The 21,825-nt window shown below is 42.4% G+C and overlaps 1 protein-coding gene across 1 annotated transcript; it reads right to left on the bottom strand.

The window, feature by feature from the left end:
• Positions 1–1,478: 1,478 nt before the first annotated feature.
• On the bottom strand, positions 1,479–12,172 carry LOC106612359 (probable tRNA methyltransferase 9B). The gene is given in 4 exon segments (XM_014213417.1): positions 1,479–1,990; positions 2,234–2,491; positions 11,180–11,353; positions 12,019–12,172. Coding segments are annotated over 4 exon segments (1,098 nt in total).
• Positions 12,173–21,825: the final 9,653 nt, after the last annotated feature.

Raw genomic sequence — 21,825 nt, 5'->3', positions numbered from 1 at the left:
GTCTGACCATTTCTTGTCCTTCTATAGCCTCTTTATCGAAAATAGAGGATCTCTGCTGTAACGTGACATTTTCTAAGGCTCCCATAGGCTCTCAGAAGGCGCCAGAACGGGGAATGATGACTGCAGTCCCTGGGCGAAAAACAGTAGGGGTTTTGGAAAGTGGTCGTTCTGAGAACAATGACACGGGCGCACGTGTGCATGTGAAGACTCCATTTTCTATTTTCAGTGTTTGAACGAAAACAAGGTCTCCCGGTTGGAATATATCGCTATTTTACTAGAAAAATCGCATAAAAATGTATTTTAAACAGCGTTTGACATGCTTCGAAGTACGGTAATGGAATATTTTGCTTTTTTTTTGTAGTTCCCTGGCTTGCCATAGGATGACACTAACAGTATTATGTAGTGTAGTCTATTAAATTTGTCTGAGACAGTTAATGTTGTTTTGTACCCGTATCCCTGGCCACGGCGTATCAGGAAATTCAGAACATTGGTAGAATAAACATTTGATTAGGACCAGTAAATCAATCATAAGGAGGAGATTCATAAAAATAATTTATCAAAAATGGGGTAAACAAAAACATACACGGACAAATTATACTTAAAAATGTTCACTTTAAAAAGTAAACCTTACACTATTTTAGTAAAAAAAAATGTATGCTAGGTGATATATCAATCTCTATACCAGTAACATAGAAGTGGGTCTAGAACAGTTGCACTGCACTGACAGGCTTATTTATGCAACCTCCCTGGTTCACTGACTACAGAAATGTTTCACTGACATTCAGCAACATACCTACAATGCAACGTTTCACAGTATCATCTAGGATGTCTGTTCATTTGACCAAAAAACGGTTCGTTCAGCCGGACAAAATATTAACACAAATCACACAGACAGTATTGAAATTATAGCACTTGCCTTAAGCATTCTTAATAACAGCACTTGGCTCCTTGGAACATGACTCATTATTCACAGGTGGTCCATAGAAAGGGATACCAACACATCACAGAACGTTGCTGCAAGGTTGATTCCCCTTGTATATTGCAGAACATTTGAAGACAAATACAGGCAGAATTTGCATATATGAGAGACCCATTCCACCACTAAGTCTCAAGGGTTGTGGCTAAAAACAGAAGAGCAAAAACTTGGAGGGGAAAACTGAAATGACGCACATCCTTGGCAGACATTTTTCATTGATTGTTATTGGTGGTCCATCGATAGCAGCATTGGAACGGAGAATAGAAGTCTTGGGAATAGGGTGCCATTTGGGATGCAGCCCATATATATCCTGGCCCTCTGGATACTGCTTATTAGGTGCTATTAATTTGCGAAACACAGTAACTCTTAAAACACCTTAAGAATGTGAACAGTACCTTCAAAATCTCTTTAAAATGTTTTTTTTTATATATTTTTTTTTACATTTGAGGTGCAAATGAATAAACGATAAAAAAAAATACTAATCAAACTTATTAAAACCAAGTCATATCTTCCAAACCTGGACCTTCTCGGCCACCACGCACCAGTTGGCGTGGTCGAAGCAGGAGTAAAGGACGTGGAGCTCTTCGACGTGGCTCTTGATCAGCTCCGCCAGCTTGCCCTCCTGGAACACGTGGTAATAGCGCAGACACGAGGCGGCCTCCGGCTCCCCTTCACTGTCCTGGGGGCTCTGACTGCTGTCCTGTTTGAGGTCTCCTGGTGGGCCTGCTTCCCTCTCCCCTGGCTGCCCTGGTCCCTCTGTGTGCTCCATCTGGTAGGAGGTGACCAAATCAGGCAGGGCCATCGAGCCACACTCCTGGACCAAGGCGGTAGAGACACTGGTCTTCTCTGTGGAGGGGGAGTGGTTGTCGTTGGCCCTGGAGATGGTCAGGCTGCCAAAGTCAAAGACTGAGTCCAGGGAGCGCGAGAAGAACCACAGCCTCTGGCTCTGCTGGGGACTGCAGGCCATCTCTTCATCCAGCATGAACGATGTGCTTTTCACCTTCCTGTGCTCAACTTTGCTGTCGCTGTAGAGGTATTCTTGGATAGATAAGAATAGAATAGTACTTGGTTAGTCCAAGCTCACACACGTGCGCATGCACACACATTCAAACACTATTTTAGTGCCTTGCTCAAAGGGACAACAGCAGGAGATTGTACCTGGGATCAACAACAACAAAAAACAGCAGCCTTCCAGATGTTACCAGCTTCTCTCTTACATTGCCCTGCCTGGAATTTGAACCAGCAACCTTCTGGCACCTCCCTTACCCGTAAATAGCTACCTACCGCTCACACTCTGTGCTGCGCCCCTCCACCGGGGTGTTGACCACTCCCTGCCCAGGGTGGGGGATGGGGGGTTGGGGTTCCAGGGCACGAAGATGTCCTGCTTCTGAAACTTCCGCCATGTCTGCTCCATGGCCCACACGTAGATCATGATGCGCCCGTCCACACGCAGGGTCCTTGCCATTTCTTTTATTGCTCGAATACGACGCTCTTTGGTGGACAGATCATGGATGACTAGTAGGAGAAAAAAACATTTGAAAGTCGGAAAGTTTAAGTTCAGCAGCGCAACTGGGACAGCGGTGGGTGTTGGAGCTTCTTGTACAGTAGTGTCATGTTCAACAAATCTTTCTAAAGGGCTGGGGGGAATATTGAGAGTGAAGAGAGACGAGCAAAATTAAAAGGAGGGTGTGCAAAAGGGCATAAGGCTACAGGGTTGGGTTCAATTCCAATTGTGGCAATCAACTCAGGAATTAAACTGAAATTCCAGTTCAATAATAGCATAACAGGCATCTAAGTATTTATTTATTTCAAACGTTTTTGGGCAATTTTAAACTCGAATGTCTTCCTGAATTGACTTATTTCAATTTGAATTGACCCCAACCCTGATGGACTGGATTTAAACCCACGCCAACACCGTTATACATGTGCTCTGAAGGCAGTGGCAGCAACTGTTCTACCACCCGAGGCCACTGAAGGGCCAGTGTTTATTAATACTGTCCTAGGGCAAATGAGCACCTGAATCCTGCCTACTCACAGCGTTGGTAATTAGACACCACTTTACCTTGCAATAAAACCATTGATTATTTCCCAAACATACTCTTGTTATCTTAAAGGAATGATGGACTGTTGTTTCTCTTTGCTTATTTAAGTTGTTCTTGCAATAATATGGACTTGGTCTTTTACCAAATAGGGCTATCTTCTGGATACCACCCCTACCAGCCGGAGCACCGTACCGGCACTTCTAAATTTTTTGAGTAACGGTTCAGTGGCTCTTCTATAAAACAAAGTAGCCCATCACTGGCCCAGATTCACACACGGAGGCAAAAAAGGTTGATCAAAGCGGAATGAAGTCGGGATTTGCATTGAATAGCAATGGAAAGTGGGCATTAATTTCCTGATTCCGTTTTGCTCAAGTTTATTTGCCGCTAGTCTGTGAATCTGCGTGACAGTAGGCTTTGAGATTGCAAAGATTGAAAATGCGCCAGCTTGAATGAGCATGATGCGCTGTTCCAAATGGTCAAATTAGTGTTTGTAAAGTCAAGAAATTAGTTTCATTTTTTTTAATGTAATTCATGAATGCACACTTAAATATTATCAACCACTTAAAAATCTACATATCAGCCATTATCGTAATGACCTTTCAGTGCAGGTCCGTGTGTGCTGCATGTGTGCCAGTGCGAGTGGGCCACTGCCAGAGGAGAGAGTGCGACATTTCAGCAGCAGGTATACATTTTTTTAATTGAACCTTTATTTAACTAGGCAAGTCAGTTAAGAACAAATTCTTATTTACAATGATGGCCTACCAAAAGGCAAAAGACCTCCTGCGGGGACGGGGGCTGGGATAAAACATTTAAATATAGGACAAAACACACAACACAAGAGAGACACCACAACACTACATAAAGAGAGACCTAAGACAACAGCATAGCATGGCAGCAACACAACATAGCAGCAGCAAAAAACATGTTACAATCATTATTGGGCACGGACAACAGCACAAAGGGAAAGAAGGTAGAGACAACAATAAATGCGAAGCAGCCACAAATGTCAGTCCATGATTGAGTCTTTGAATGAAGAGTGTTTTTTTGCAGCTCGTTCCAGTCGCTAGCTGCAGAGAACTGAAAAGAAGCGCGACCCAGGGATATGTGTGCTTTGGGGACCTTTAACAGAATATTACTGGCAGAACAGGTGTTGTATGTGGAGGATGAGGGCTGCAGTAGGTATCTCAGATAGGGGGGAGTGAGGCCTGAGAGGGTTTTATAAATAAGCATCAACCAGTGGGTCTTCCGATGGGTATACAGAGATGACCAGTTTACAGAGTAGTATAGAGTGCAGGGAAGTGTCCTATAAGGAGCATTGGTGGCAAATCTGATGGCCGAATGGTAAAGAACATCTAGCCGCTCGAGAGAACCCTTACCTGCCGATCTATAAATTACGTCTCCGTAGTCTAGCATGGGTAGGATGGTCATCTTAATCAGGGTTAGTTTGGCAGCTGGGGTGAAAGAGGAGCGATTACAATAGAGGAAACCAAGTCTAGATCTTACTTTAGCCTGCAGCTTTGATATGTGCTGAGAGTATGACACTGTACCATCTAGCCATACTCCCAAGTACTTGTATGTGGTGACTACCTCAAGCTCTAAACCCTCAGAAGTAGTAATCACACCGGTGGGGAGAGGGGCATTCTTCTTACCAAACCACATGACCTTTGTTTTGGAGGTATTCAGAACAAGGTTAACCTCTTCGCTATAGGGGGTAGTATTTTCACAGCCGGATGAAAAACGTACCCAAATTAAACTGCCTACTACTCTGGCCCAGAAACTAGAATATGCATATTATTAGTAGATTTGGATAGAAAACACCCTGAAGTTTCTAAAACTGTTTGAATGATGTCTGTGAGTATAACAGAACTCATATGGCAGGCAAAAACCTGAGAAAAATCCAACCAGGAAGTGGGAAATCTGAGAATTGTAGTTCTTCTTTTGAATCCTTATCAAAACTACAGTGCCTGTGGGGTCACGTTACACTTCCTAAGGCTTCCATTGGCTGTCAACAGCCTTCAGAAAGTTTTTTCATGCTTCTCCTGTTACTGGGCAGAGAATAGTAGCTCAGTGAATGAGTGGACTGCCTGAGGACAAAGGGCTTGGTGATGCGCGATCCCGTGAGCGCACCGTTCCTTCTTTTTCTCCTGGAATGAATACGCTATTGTCCGGTTGGAATATTATTGCATTTTTACGTTAAAAATACCCTAAAGATTTATTGTAAACAACGTTTGACATGTTTCTAAGAACGGTAATGGAACATTTTGACTTTTCGTGTCTGGAATTACGCTCGCGCATTATGCCTTTGGATAGTGATCTGAACGCACGAACAAAACTGAGGTATTTGGACATGAATATGGATTATTTCGGAAAAAAAGAACATTTCTTGTGGAAGTAGCAGTCCTGGGAGTGCATTCTGACGAAGATCAGCAAAGGTAAGAGAATATTTATAATACTAATTCTGAGTTTAGTTGACCCCGAATTTGGCGGGTGTCTGTATAGCTTGTGTGATGGCGAGCTATGTACTCAGAATATTGAAAAATGTGCTTTCTCCGTAAAGCTATTTTAAAATCTGACACAGCGGTTGCATCCAGGAGTAGTGTATCTATAATTCTTAAAATAATTGTTATATATTTTGTCAACGTTTATGATGAGTATTTTTGTAAATTGATGTGCTCATTCACTGGGAGTTTTGGTGGGAATACATTTTCTGAACATCACGCACCAATGTAAAATGCTGTTTTTGGATATAAATATGAACTTTATCGAACAAAACATACATGTATTGTGTAACATGATGTCCTAGGAGTGTCATCTGATGAAGATCGTCAAAGTTTAGTGCTTCATTTAGCTGTGTTTTGGGTTTTTGTGACACATATACTTGCTTGGAAAATGGATGTGTGGTTATTTTTGTCTATGTACTCTCCTAACATAATGTAATGTTTTGCTTTCACTGTAAAGCCTTTTTGAAATCGGACAATGTCGTTACATTAAGGAGAAGTATATCTTTAAAATGTTGTAAAAGAGTCGTATGTTTGAGAAATTTACATTATTCGATTTTTGATGTTTTGTATTTCGTGCCCTGCAGTTCCATTGGATTTTGGGTAGAGGTTCCACTGGCGGAACGGCTATCGGCAACAGGTTTTAAGGGCAGAGAAAGCTTGTTGGACACTAAGAAAGCTTTGTATAGACCATTTAACACAAAATCCAGGGAGAGGCCAGCTGAGAATAAGACTATCATCTGCATATAAATGGATGAGAGAGAGCTTGTCACTGCCTGAGCTATGTTGTTGATGTAAATTGAGAAGAGTGTGTGGCCTAGGATGGAGCCTTTGGGTACTCCCTTGGTGACAGGCAGTGGTTGACACAGCAGATTTTCGGACTTTATACACTGCACTCTTTGAGAGAGGTAGTTCGCAAACCAGGCCAAAGACCGCCCAGAGACACCAATACTCCTTAGCTGGTCCACAAGAATAAAATGGTCCACCGCATCAAAAGCTTTGGCCAAGTCAATAAAAATAGCAGCACAACATTGCTTAGAATCAAGGGCAGTGGTGACATCATTGAGGACCTTTAAAAAGGTTGCAGTGACACATCCATAACCTGAGCGGAAACCAGATTGCATACCAGAGAGAATACGATATACATCAAGAAGGCCAGTTGATTATTGACAAGATTTTCCAACACTTTAGATAAACAGGGCAAACTAGAAATTGGTCTATAACAGTTAGGATCAGCTTGATCTCCCGCCTTTAAATAAAGGACGCACCATGGCTACCTTCCAAGCAATGGGAACCTCCCCAGAGAGGAGAGACAGGTTAAAAAGGTCAGAGATAGTCTTGGCGATGATGGGGCTAAAACATTAAAGAAGAAAGGGTCTAAACCATCTGACATAGGTTTTTTGGGGTCCAGTTAAATGAGCTCCTTTCGCACCTCAGATTCAGTGACCACCTGCAGGGAGAAACTTTGTAGTGGGGCAGGAGAAAAAGTGGGAGCAGCATCGGGACTAGTCACATTAGAAGGGGTGGGAGATAAGGAAATGTTGGAAGGGCAAGGAGGCATGCCCGAGTCAAATAGGAATCCTGACTTAATGAAGTGGTGATTAAAGAGCTCAACCATGTGCTCCTGGTCAGTAACAACCACATCATCAACATTACGGGACATGGGTAGCTGTGAGGAGGAGGCTTTATTCTCCAGGTTTTCCAGAAATTCTTGGGATTAGACCCACAGGGAGAGAACTGCTCCTTAAAGTCACTCACTTTGGCCTTCTGGAGAGCCTGAGTGCACTTATTTCTCATTTGCCTGAACAAGAGCCAGTCAGCCTGAGTATGCATGTGGTCGAGTGATTTGCCAAATGGAATTCTTGAGGTGGAGTAATTCTGCCAGATCACGGTCGAACCAGGGGCTAAACCTGTTTTTAATTCTCATTTTCTTTATGAAGGAATACCACTGAAAATGCCCGAAAAAGGTCCAAGCGTCTTTAACAGAGATCAAGCTGATTCTATTTTTTTTCACCTTTATTTAACCAGGCAAGCTAGTTGAGAACAAGTTCTCATTTACAACTGCGACCTGGCCAAGATAAAGCAAAGCAGTGCGACAAAAACAACAACACAGAGTTACACATAGAATAAACAAGCGCACAGTCAATAACACAATAGAAAAAAGAAAGTCTATATACAGTGTGTGCAAATGGCGTATAGTAGTAGCGAAATAATTACAATTTAGCAGATTAACACTGGAGTGATAAATGAGCAGATGATGATGTGCAAGTAGAGATACTGGTGTGCAAAAGAGCAGAAAAAAAAGAAAAACAATATGGGGATGAGGTAGGTAGATTGGGTGGGCTATTTACAGATGGACTATGTACAGCTGTAGCGATCGGTTAGCTGCTCAGATAGCTGATGTTTAAAGTTAGTGAGGGAAATATGGCTCCAGCTTCAGCGATTTATGCAATTCGTCACTGGCAGCAGAGGACTGGAAGGAAAAGCGGCCAAAGGAGGTGTTGGCTTTGGGGATGACCAGTGAGATATACCTGCTGGAGCGCATGTTACGGGTGGGTGTTGTTATCGTGATCAGTGAGCTGAGATAAGGCGGAGCTTTACCTAGCATAGACTTATAGATGACCTGGAGCCAGTGGGTCTGGCGACAAATATGTAGCGAGGGCCAGCCGACTAGAACATACAGGTCGTAGCGGTGGGTGGTATAAGGGGCTTTGGTAACAAAACGGATGGCACTGTGATAGACTGCATCCAGTTTGCTGAGTAAAGTATTGGAGGTTGTTTTGTAGATGACATCGCCGAAGTCAAGGATCGGTAGGATGGTCAGTTTTGTTTGGCGGTGTGAGTGAAGGAGGCTTTGTTGCGAAATAGAAAGCCGATTCTAGATTTGATTTTGGATTGGAGATGTTTAATATGAGTCTGGAAGAAAAGTTTACAGTCTAGCCAGACACCTAGGTATTTGTAGTTGTCCACATATTCTAGGTCAGGACCGTCCAGGGTAGTGATGCTAGTCAGGCGGGCGGGTGCGGGCAGTGATCGTTTGAAAAGCATGCATTTGGTTTTACTAGCGTTTAAGAGCAGTTGGAGGCCATGGAAGGAGTGTTGTATGGCATTGAAGCTCGTTTGGAGGTTAGTTAACACAGTGTCCAAAGAAGGGCCAGATGTATACAGAATTGTGTCATCTGCGTAGAGGTGGATTAGGGAACCACCCGCAGCAAGAGCGACATCATTGATATATACAGAGAAAAGAGTCGGCCCGAGAATTTAACCCTGTGGTACCCCCATAGAGACTGCCAGAGGTCCGGACAACAGGCCCTCCGATTTGACACACTGAACTCTGTCTGCGAAGTAGTTGGTGAACCAGGCGAGGCAGTCATTTGAGAAACCAAGGCTAATGAGTCTGCCAATAAGAATACGGTGATTGACAAAGTCCAAATCCTTGGCCAGGTCGATGAAGACGGTTGCACAGTACTGTCTTTTATCGATGTAGGTTATGATATTGTTTAGGCCCTAGAGCGTGGCTGAGGTGCACCTGTGACCAGCTCAGAAACTGGATTGCACAGCGGAGAAGGTACGGTGGGATTCGAAATGGTTAGTGATCTGTTTATTAACTTGGCTTTCTAAGACTTTAGAGAGGCAGGGCAGCATGGATATAGGTCAGTTTGGGTCTAGAGTGTCACCCCCTTTGAAGAGGGCGATGACCGCGGCAGCTTTCCAATCTTTAGGGATCTCAGAAGATTAGAAAAAGAGGTTGAACAGACTGGTAATAGGGGTTGCAACAATGGCGGCGGATAGTTTAAGAAATAGAGGGTCCAGATTGTCTAGCCCAGCTGATTTGTACGGGTCCAGGTTTTGCAGCTCTTTCAGAACACCTGCAATCTGGATTTGCATGAAGGAGAAGCTGGGGAGGCTCGGGCAAGTAGCTGCGGGGAGGACGGAGCTGTTGGCCTATACCAATTTAGAGGCTAGGTCATGAAGGAAGGTTTGCTCAGCAAATCAAATTGTTTGGGGACAGACTTGGTGGAGACAACCGAGCACTGAAGGTGTTCCTTGGTAAAGATTGCCACTCCACCACCTTTGGAAGATCTGTCTTGACAAAAAAGGTTATAACCAGAAAGGTTAATGTCAGTGTTCAAAACAATCTTTCTTAACCATGTCTCACGAGCTGTGAACTCACACTTTCAATTGATACATTTTGGGTAAAAAAGCCTCTAGCGTTAACGTGCAGAAAATAATGCCAGACAGACTAACTAAATAGCCAATTAGAAACATACTAGTGAGAAAATGCTAAAGTTAACTATAGCTAACAAAGCATTCATGTTGTCACCTTTCCACCGGCACTGTAGATAGCCTAAATCAGGGATCATCAAATAGATTTAGCCGGGGCCGATTTTTTTTGTGAGAGGAAAGTCGGGGGGCCAGAACATAATTACATATAATTTGTAGAATAATCCCAAACAGATGACAAAAACATGATCATTTCAATCCTTGCTTTCATTTGTATATTTATTATGCGTGGGAATACTTGGGAACAGATTTCCAACATTTAAATAACTGGTGTTTTTACAATCTTTTATATCCAACAGTAAAAAAAAAATTAATACATATATTTTTTTTTGCTCAGCAAACGTAGGCTGCCAGTTGGGTAATCCTGGCCTAAACAAATCTGCACCATTGGAAAGCTGGGTAATTGTAAGCCATGTAATTGCAACAATGTTACAAAATTGTCTAAGAATAGCCTAATTGACAAATACATTGATGTGCATAGATCTCCCCTGAAGCATGAATGTTTTAGCCTTATACTGCAGGCTATATAAACATGTATAATTAGATAAGGTAGGCTACTTCAAAGCAAGTTATGTCTTTGAGCACTGATTCATTGAATGAAGGAATCATTTAAAAAAATACAAAAGTATTTGGTTGTAATGTTGCAATACTTTATATCAAGGGTGGCAACCATCCTCCAGAATAGCTACTAGGTTTGCAGGCTTTTGTTCCAGCCCTGGTCTAACCACATTGTAGCCTAAACACCAGCTGCTCAACAGGACCTTGATGAGCAGACTTGGATCAAAAGCCAAGCCTGCACACCCAGGAGCTCTCCAGATGGAGGGTTGACAACATGTGACTAACAGTGCAGCTCTACTTTGTGGGGGGTTACGTGCCTTGATCAAGGGCACAATTGCAGGAGATTTGGCCTACATGGGATCAGACACAGCAACCTTCCAGTGTCAATAATACTTACTCTTACATGTAGGCTGTAATAATAGTCATAAACATTTAGTTAAAAGTCATGGAGAAGTCATGGAAAATGGGTATAAACCCTTAACAATGAATAATCAGAGGTCTCTATAACATAATGTAATTTCAGAATTTCAGTGAACATAAAATAGTCTAATGGACCGACTTGGAAAAAGACAGCTCCTGCACTTCTTTCATCCCAAGTCACTGATTACACCTATCCAGACCCTTCCGATATGCAAACATTGTAGGGTTACGCCCGAGGAGGGAGTGAGGGGGACAGTGAAAATAAGACAGTAATGGTAGCAGGAGTGCGAGTTAGAATGCAAGCCTGTTTGCCGGATTCAAACCCATTCTGATTGAACCGGGGTCAGACACACTAACCGCTAGACCACTACGCTCCCATGTTGAGTGAAGTATAGGCCTACCTGCAATGGAAAGGACGCCGTCAAAGCAGCTGTCCCTGTAGGGCAGCCTGAGGCAGTCACACAGCTGCACCTCGTGGCCCTGGCTACGGGCTGAGTCCACAAGGGGGAGACACACGTCACAGCCCAGCTTGAACACACTGCCGTTGACGTGCAGGTACTTGCCATTGCCACAGCCTGTGATGTGGATGATGGCAGACAATCAACAACAAACACCAGGTCCCAGTTCCAATTCTCTACCCTTCTCCCAAAGTGTGCACTTGCCATAATGGAGTTCAAATAATTGGATTGGTGTAAACATTGGCTGTAGGGAGTTTCCACCATGGTTTATCCCTGACCGGAAATGTGCATGTGCACCCTTTGGGAGAATGGCGGAGAATCAGGATGCAGCCTAGATGTCAACCCCAAAAGAAAGACATGCATGAGGCCAATACAAAATGGCACCCTATTCAATTGCCTATATAGTACACTACTTCTGGAGTGCTACTTGTGTTTTGACATTGACATCATGACTTGAAGCAAGGCCTCAGAATCAGAATGACTGGTACTTTCGAGTGTGAAAATTAAGTCCTTTGCGTGAAATGAAGGATATCACATCTTACAGTAGCTGACTGCAAGTGTAAAAAAAATACCAATTTGCTTGACGACAACGAAACACTGCATCAAGAAATCAGTCAATAGCAGGTAGAAAACCTTAGGCAGAGTATGTTATTGGCCTTTTTGTTCGTTTCAATTACACTCGGGCCACAACAGACAGACAGACAGAGGCCAGTAAAAAGCCAGACACATACCCACTTAATGCATGTCCATCAGTAGTAGAACAGACACAGTAGTGTACATACCCACGTCAGCGATGATACTGCCAGGTTCATGCTCCAGTAGGAACTGGCACACCTTGGGCCAGGCCTTGTAGCGGCTGTCGTTAAAATAGGGAGCAATCTTCTCGTAGACGCTGTGCACATGCTCCCTCTCCAGCCGAGTGGCAGCGTCCTCCATCACAGTCATCCAGGCTTGCTCATCAATTCAGCCCACCTCAGCCGCACAGCTACAGGGAAGACAATAACAACGGGTTGGATTTTCAAGGCAAAGGCTGCATCCCAAATGGTGCTCCTATTCCCGAAATAAGATGCCATTTGGGACATAACCAGTGTTCTTATGGGCTAAGATCAGGACAGGTAGCCCCTTGTCCCATTTCCACCCCAAAAATCTGTTGTGTGTACAAAACAAGACCTTGGCCTTTTAGCTCAGGACAGGTAGTCCCTCATTCCATTTCAAAACATTTTCTGCCATTTTGTTCCTACAGAACACAACCCTGGCCTTTTAATGTTCCTACATGATGAACAAAAGTATTCTTAAATAATTCAATATAATGATCGGTGTGAGAATTGCAATGTCAGTACAGATGTCAAACCCAGCAACATCACAGCAGATTTAGCATGATTGCTAGAGGTCAAGCAAGGCTAAAGGATAACCAAAAGAGAGGATCCTTATGTCATTAGGGACAGACCGAAATTTACAGAAGGAGGTTTTAGTATTTAAAAGAAATCGAATCCAAGGGAGGGTCATGTAGATTGTAATTAATGAAATTGTTATATTTCTCAGTGTTTCAGAATGAGTTGCTTATTAGGATATTATTAATATATAATATATATTATATAATACATATTTGCATTTGCCTATGATGACGGCCTAGGTGGCAGAATGGTAAAAAACAACCAGCCGCTCGAGAGAACCCTTACCTGCCGATCTATAAATTATGTCTCCATAATCTAGCATGGGTAGGATGGTCATCTGAATCAGGGTTAGTTTAGCAGTTTGGGTGAAAGAGGAGCGATTACGATAGAGGAAACCAAGTCTAGATTTAACTTTAGCAGAATGGTAGTTGATAATTGATTCACGTTCAGATGGAGTATTTGTCTGCTAGTCTATCTCTGAAAATAACAAAGGTCATTGACCCTTAAATTAAGGTCACATAAGAGTACATCTTGGGCTAAGTGGTTCCCAACCTTTTTTGGTTACTGTACCACTGTTGGGTGACTGAATTTTGGTCTGCCTGGAGTACCCCTGAAGTACCCCCTCAAGTGCATTTTACCAGTAGGCCGATGGTCTCATGAGACTTCTCAATCACCAACTGTGGGTAGGCCAAGTACCCTCGAAGGGTCCTAGTACCCCTGGTTGGGAACCACCGCATACGTGCATATACCCTAACTAGCCTAAAGAAACCACTCTACTTAAAAACTATTACCACAAATTCAAAAGAACGATTATTCGCGTAGCATACTCAAATTTGTATCCCGTTCAATCGGTAACGTTATAACAATGTAACATGCATCATATTTACCGTATATTCTTCTGCCGGCCAATTTTTCGTTTCGGTTACATGTCAGCAACAACAGCAAGATGTACAAATAGGAAGGCTTCGTTGATAAACGCTGAGTGAAATTTGGCGTTCTAACCTGTTTTGACTAGATGGGGTACAGTTTATGTCAGAATGGAGTTTCCGTAGCAGGTTAAAACAAAGGTTCGGGTTTGCTAAAATGCTAACTAATTCAACTACCATTCTGGACTCTACAAGGTGTCGAAAGCGTTCCACAGGGATGCTGGCTCATTTTGAGTCCAATGCTTCCCACAGTTGTGTGAAGTTGGCTGAATGTCCTTTGAGTGGTGGACTATTCTTGAAACACACGGGAAACTGTTGAGCGTAAAAAAAAATCCAGTAGCGTTGCAGTTCTTGACACAAACCGGTGAGTCTGGCACCTACTACCATACCCCCCCCACCCCCCGTTCAAAGGCACTTAAATATTTTGTCTTGTCCATTCATCCTCTGAATGGTACACATACACAATCCATATATCAATCGTCTCAAGGCTTTAGAAAAATCTTTTTTTAACATGTCTCCTCCCTTTCATCTACACTGATTGAAGTGGATTTAACAAGTGACTGCGTCAGTGTGCATGCTCCACAGGAGTCACTACAGCGCAATGGGACAAGAACATCCCGGCCGGCCAAACCCTCCCCTAACCTGGACGACGCTGGGCCAATTGTGTGTCGCCTCATGGGTCTCCTGATTGTGGCCGGCTGCGACACATGCCAGTATCGAACCAGGATCTGTAGTGACATGGAAAGAGTTCTTAATGTTTTATATACTCAGTGCACTACTTTTGACAAAAGCACCCTAATCCTTATATATTGGACTCCCGAGTGGCGCAGTGGTCTAAGACATTGTATCTCAGTGCTAGAGGTGTCACTACAGACACCCTGGTTCGAATCCAGGCTGTATCACACCTGGCCGTGATTGGGAGTCCCATAGGGCAGCGCACAATTGGCCCAGTGTTGTCTGGGTTTGGCCGCTGTAGGCTGTCATTGGAAATAAGAATTTGTTCTTAACTGACTGGCCTAGTTAAATAAAGGTTTATTTAAAAAATATATATATATTTAGTGCACTACTTTTGACAGAGACCTGACAGTGTGGTGCCAGGACAACCTCTCCCTCAACGTTAGCAGGACAAAGGAGCTGATCATTGGCTACAAGAAACGGAGGGGCGAGCACACCCCCATCAACATCGATGGGGCTGTAGTGGAGCGGTTCGAGAACTTCAAGTTCCTCAGTGTCCACATCTCTAAGGAATTAACATTGTCCACACACACAGTTGTGAAGAGGGCACAACAGTGCCCACCCAAGCCATAGACTGTTCTCTCTGCTACCGCAAGGCAAGTGGTACCAGTGCACCAAGTCTGTGAACCAACAGGACACTGAACAGCTTCTACCCCCATGCCATAAGACTGCTAAATAGCTAATCAAATGGCTACACGGACTGCCTGCATAGACCCTTTTTTGCACTAACTCTCTTACACACACTTACAATGACACCCCAACACACACACACATAACATGTGCACACATGCATATGGACACCACACACACTCACCACATACGCTGCTGCTACGGTCTTATCTATCCTGTTGCCTAGTCCCTATATCCCTACTGATACGTACAGTACTGTACATCTACTTCAATTACCTCGTACCCCTGCACATCTACTCGGTACAGGTACTCCCCGTATATAGCCATGTTATTTTTACTCGTTGTTCACTGTGTATATATTCCTCATATCACTACTTTTATGTTTTTTTTATCTTTAGGAACATGTAAGTTAGCAGTTCACTGTTAGTCTACACCTGTTGTTTATGAAGCATGTGATAAATAAAGTTTTATTTGGGACACAGCATGACCAATACCCCTGGCAGAGCTTCCATGTTCCACAGAGGAACATGAAGGAAACACATTTCATATGGAATATTTTATTGTTTAAACAGACTGGAAAATATATTAAGAAATTGCATTCTCCTCTGCACAAGGCCAAATATCAAATTTAATTAGTTGAAAATATATTATTTTCTGTTTAATGCTCTTCATTTTCCGTCTCAAAACACTGATAAAACAATACATGGCAGCAAAATGGACCAAATACTTGATTTAATCTTCACTTCATAGTTTGTTGTTTTTTCTTCTTCTGCAGAGGTGCCTTTGCACATGCACAATAAAACACAAACAGGAGTACACAAATGAAGGAACAAAAATGACAAGTATAAAATTACATCTAAGACACTGTTTTTCCTTGTCACGGAATGATACAGAAGAAGAATTAAAAAAAATACTGAAAAATTACCGATACAGTACTGCTAAAAGTTGATTCCGAACATTCACTATGACAGTTAGAGCTGGTCTGATATATTCGAGCTAGTTGAAACAAGCTATACAACTTCCTCCTGGTACAAAGGCAAAAGAGACTATTTACATTTATTTTCATCAGTTTGGATCATTCACGTGGTCGGCGTCACACTGTTAGACAAACCAAGGTGGATGTGTGTGTGGCAAAGCTTAACAACTGAACATCAAGGACAGATACACACAGCCTAGGCAAATCGATGTACATCTTCTCTCCAACTGTCCTTGTCCTCCTGGTCACAGGCCTCCTGACAGTGGAGAAAAACACGTTCTCTGTCTCATCTTCACCTGCCTGTCTCCCATTGCACTTGGGGACAACAACAGCATGGATATCCTGGTTAGAAACCTGTAGTCCCGTGTGGTTCAGTGTAGTCCCGTGTGGTTCAGTTGGTAGAGCATGGTGTTTGCAATGCCAGGGTTGTGGGTTCGATTCCCACGGGGAACAGTATGGGAAAAAAAAATAATAATAATATTTGAAATGTATGCATTCACTACTTTAAGTTGCTCTGGATAAGAGTGTAAATGTACATACAGTACCAGTGAAATGTTTGGGTACCTACTCATTCCAGGGGTTTTCTTTATTTTCTACATTGCCTAAGCCCTAACATTTCAAAGGATATGTATATATGGCCGCAAACATTTTAAGCTGTTATTGGGCTGTATGTACCAATTATTTATGGAGATATGATAATGTGAATCGTGTCCAGTACGGTCCCATGCAGCTGGTTGGTGGCTGTACAAAAGCCCTGAGTGGAGCAGCATACTTCTGAGATGAACTTGATCAACCAAGTTGATTTCACCTGTTGACTCTCTCTCAATGCCACAAACTTGTCACTAATTATCAGGAAAGCCCTGATAAGCTCCTTCACACCTTTAGTTTGTATTTAAATCCTGTCAAGGCATTCCTCAGTTTCATTTCAGTTGTTAAGAGCAAGGTTTGAAACCGGTTCAGGGAACAGAACCGAAAATCGGAAAACAACTAAATTATTTGAGGAACCCTAATCAAAAACGAAAGTGTTCTGTGCTGTTCCGGAACAGAACCTTAATTTTAAAAGCATGGGAACCGGTTAACTTCTTTGGGATAGGGGGCAGTATTTTCACGGCCAGATAAAAAACGTACCCGATTTAATCTGGTTACTACTCCTGCCCAGAAACTAGAATATGCATATAATTAGTAGATTTGGATAGAAAACACTCTAAAGTTTCTAAAACTGTTTGAATGGTGTCTGTGAGTATAAAAGAACTCATATGGCAGGCCAAAACCTGAGAAGATTCCATACAGGAAGTGCGTGCCCTGTCTGACAATTTGTTGTCCTTCTGTTGCATCTCTATCGACATTACAGCATCTGTGCTGTACCGTGACACTTTCTAAGGCTTCCATTGGCTCTCTAAAGCCGCCAGAAAGTGGAATGGGGTGTCTGCTGTCTCTGGGCAAAGTACAGCAGCAGAGTTTGTAAGTGGTCAGCCTGGGGACAGTGAGACTGAGATGTGCATTCACGAGATGACTCCATTTTTTTCTTTCAGCCTTTGAATGAATACAACGTTGCCCGGTTGGAATATCATCGCTATTTTACGAGAAAAATAGCATAAAAATTGATTTTAAACAGCGTTTGACATGCTTCTAAGTACGGTAATGGAATATTTTGAATTTTTTTGTCACGAAATACGCTCGCGCGCTACCCTTCGGATAGTGACCTGAACGCACGAACAAAACGGAGGTATTTGGATATAACTATGGATTATTTGGAACAACATTTGTTGTTGAAGTAGAAGTCCTGGGAGTGCATTATGACGAAGAACAGCAAAGGTAAACCAATTTTTCTAATAGTAATTCTGAGTTTAGGTAACCCCGAAGTAGGCGGATGTCAAAATAGCTAGCCGTGATGGCCGAGCTATCTACTCAGAATATTGCAAAATGTGCTTTCACCGAAAAGCTATTTTAAAATCTGACATAGCGTTTGCATAAAGGAGTTCTGTATCTATAATTCTTAAAATAATTGTTATGTATTTTGTCAACGTTTATCATGAGTAATTTAGTAAATTCACCGGAAGTTTTCGGTGGGTATGCTAGTTCTGAACATCACATGCTAATGGTAAAAGCTGGTTTTTGATATAAATATGAACTTGATTGAACAAAACATGCATGTATTGTATAACATAATGTCCTAGGAGTGTCATCTGATGAAGATCATCAAAGGTTAGTGCTGCATTTAGCTGTGGTTTGGGTTTATGTGACATATATGCTTGCTTGGAAAATGGCTGTGTGATTATTTGTGTCTATGTACTCTCCTAACATAATCTAATGTTTTGCTTTCGCTGTAAAGCCTTTTTGAAATCGGACAATGTGGTTAGATTAACGAGAGTCTTATCTTTAAAACGGTGTAAAATAGTTGATTGTTTGAGAAAATTGAATTGTGGTATTTTAGTTGGTTTTGTATTTCGCGCCGTGCGATGCCATTGGCTGTTGGCTAGGGGTTCCACAGGCGGAACGGGGTTCCGCTAGCGGAACGTCTGTCCTCAACAGGTTAACCTCTTGGGGCTAGGTGGGACGCTAGCGTGCCACCCGTGGTGCACTCCATCAACAGCAGGTGCATTTCAAGAGCTTCAAATTTGAATCCAAATAAATGTCAAAATTCAAATTTTTCAAAAATACAACTATGTTACACCATTTGAAAGATAAACATCTCCTTAATCTAACCACGTTTTACGATTTCAAAAAGGTTTTACGGCGAAAGCATAAATTTAGAGTATGTTAGGACAGTACATTTACAAGAGTTGTGTGTAATGTTTTGTCAAGTCAAAGACAGGGTCACCAAAACCATAAAACCAGCTAAAATGATGCACTAACCTTTTACAATCTCCATCAGATGACACTCCTAGGACATTATGTTAGACAATGCATGCATTTTTAGTTCTATCAAGTTCATTTTTATATCCAAAAACAGCGTTTTACTATGGCATTGATGTTGAGGAAATCGTTTCCCTCCAATAACCGGCAGTCAAGTCAGCGTCAGAAATTAAATAATTAAAATTAGAAAACATTGTTAAAATATTATATTGTCATTTAAAGAATTATAGATTTACATCTCTTGAACGCAATCAACTTGCCAGATTTAAAAATAACCTTACTGGGAAATCACACTTTGCAATAATCTGAGCACTGCGCCCAGAAAAATACGCGTTGCGATACAGACTAGACGTCATGTTGGGGAGATCTAAAATCGAAAATACTATGTAAATAATCCATTACCTTTGATTCTCTTCATCAGATGTCACTTCCAGGTATCACAGGTCCATAACGAATGTAGTTTTGTTCAAAAAAGCTCATCATTTATGTCCAAAAATCTCCGTCTCGTTAGCACATGATGTAAGCCAGCCGGACTTCTCGTCATGAACGAGGGGAAAAAATATATTTCCGTTCGTTCAAACATGTCAAACGTTGTATAGCATAAATCATTAGGGCCTTTTTAACCAGAACATGAATAATATTCAAGGTGGACGAATGCATACTCTTTTATAACGTATTGGAACGAGGGTACCCAACATGAAGTAGCGCGCCAGGTGTCTAATGGGACATCACCGTTCCATGGCTCTTGTTCGGTCAGATCTCCCTCCAGAAGACTCAAAACACTTTGTAAAGGCTGGTGACATCTAGTGGAAGCAATAGGAAGTGCCAAAATATTCCTAAACCCCTGTGTTTTTCAATGGGATAGGTTTAAAGTCAATACAACACATCAGGTATCCACTTCCTGTCAGAAAATGTCTCAGGGTTTTGCCTGCCAAATGAGTTCTGTTATACTCACAGACACCATTCAAACAGTTTTGGAAACTTTAGAGTGTTTTCTATCCATATATAATAAGTATATGCATATTCTAGTTACTGGGTAGGATTAGTAACCAGATTAAATCGGGTACATTTTTTTTATCCAGACGTGCAAATGCTGCCCCCTAGACCCAACAGGTTAATAACGTTATTTTACATTCCAGGCATTTTTTTCCAGTCTCACAAAAATTGCAAAAAGGCGCCTATGCAAAACCCTCACTCTGTCACTCAGAAGGCTACCTGCCCTCCCTTCTGAAGCATAGGTTACTGTAGCCTACTGACGACGTTAAAAGCGTAATTCAGAAATTAGGATTAATTAGAGAAGAATGGATTTACTTTTTCAATGCTAGTTATGGACACTAAAGTTATCACGTTTCACATTGGATTTATTAACTACAAAAAGTTAAGGTGTGTTTTTAATTCTAGTGCTACTCTGCACACACAAGCTTGTTAGCTAGCTAACATTTGCTCTGGTCCAACGTTCAATCAACACGGTAGTTCAAAGACATTTAAAGTTCCTCCATAGAAGCCGCTCCTCCGTAAGTATAATGTGTTTGTATTTCATTATGATTAAACCATTCTGTTATGGCAGGAACAGTGGAATGGAACGAGAAGAAAAATGGTTATGTTCAGAACAAAACAATTAGATAATAATTTCAGTTCCAACCCCTGATTAAGAGTAAGTTTAATTCCTATTTTCCATGTACACTCACGAGCCAGTTTTAGGTACACCACCCGTTCACGAAAATGGATCGCTCTTACAGACAGTGAGTCACGTGCCAATGGCTTGCTACATAAAGCAGGCGGACAGCCATTAAGGCAATCAGTTACTGTTTGATTAAACACTAGAATGGGCAAAACGAGTGACCTCAGTGACTTTGAGCGTGATATGATCGTCAGTGCCAAGCACACTGGATCCAGTAAACGGCGACCCTCCTGTGTCTAGGATTTCCTGAGAATGGTGCGACAAACAAAAAACATCCAGTATTCGGCAGTCCTGTGGGTGAAAACAGCTCGTTGATGAGAGAGGTCGAAGGATAATAGCAAGAATCGTGCAAGCTAACAGGTGGGCCATAAACAGACAAATAACGGCGCAGTACAACAGTGGTGTGCAGAACAGCATCTCGGAATGCACAACTTGTCGATCCTTGTCATGGACGGGCAATTGTAGTAGACAACCACACCGGGTTCCACTCCTATCAAATAAAACAAGAAGAAGAGGCTCCAGTGGGCACGTGATCACCAACACTGGACAATTGCTGCTGATGTCAGAGTCAGGACTTGGCGTAAGCAGCATGAGTCCATAGACCCATCCTGCCTGGTGTCAACGGTACAGGCTGGTGGCGGTGGTGTACCGCCGTCCAATCTGCAGAAACTGCATGATGCCATTGCGTCAGCATGGATCAACATCCCTGTGGAATGTTTACGACTTGTAGAAGCCATGCCCCGAAAAATGCAGGCTGTTCTGGAGGCAAAGGGGGGGGTCGACTAGGGCTGGACGATATGGCGTAAAAGTAATCTCTATATTTTTCAGAAATGTTGACAATTTACAAAATATACAGTGGGGGGGAAAAAGTATTTGATCCCCTAATGATTTTGTACGTTTGCCCACTGACAAAGAAAGCATCAGTCTATCATTTTAATGGTAGGTTTATTTGAACAGTGAGAGACAGAATAACAACAAAAATATCCAGAAAAACGCATGTCAGAAATGTTATAAATTTATTTGCATTTTAATGAGGGAAATAAGTATTTGACCCCCTCTCAATCAGAACGATTTCTGGGTCCCAGGTGTCTTTTATACAGGTAACGAGCTGAGATTAGGAGCACACTCTTAAAGGGAGTGCTCCTAACCGCAGCTTGTTACCTGTAAAAAAGACACCTGTCCACAGAAGCAATCAATCAATCAGATTCCAAACTCTCCACCATGGCCAAGACCAAAGAGCTCTCCAAGGATGTCAGGGACAAGATTGTAGACCTACACAAGGCTGGAATGGGCTACAAGACCATCGCCAAGCAGCTTGGTGAGAAGGTGACAACATTTGGTGCGATTATTCGCAAATGGAAGAAACACAAAAGAACTGTCAATATCCCTCG

The sequence above is a fragment of the Salmo salar genome, chromosome ssa09, assembly GCF_905237065.1.
Source record: "Salmo salar chromosome ssa09, Ssal_v3.1, whole genome shotgun sequence".
NCBI lineage: Eukaryota > Metazoa > Chordata > Actinopteri > Salmoniformes > Salmonidae > Salmo > Salmo salar.
This window is presented reverse-complemented; position numbering and strand designations above follow the sequence as displayed.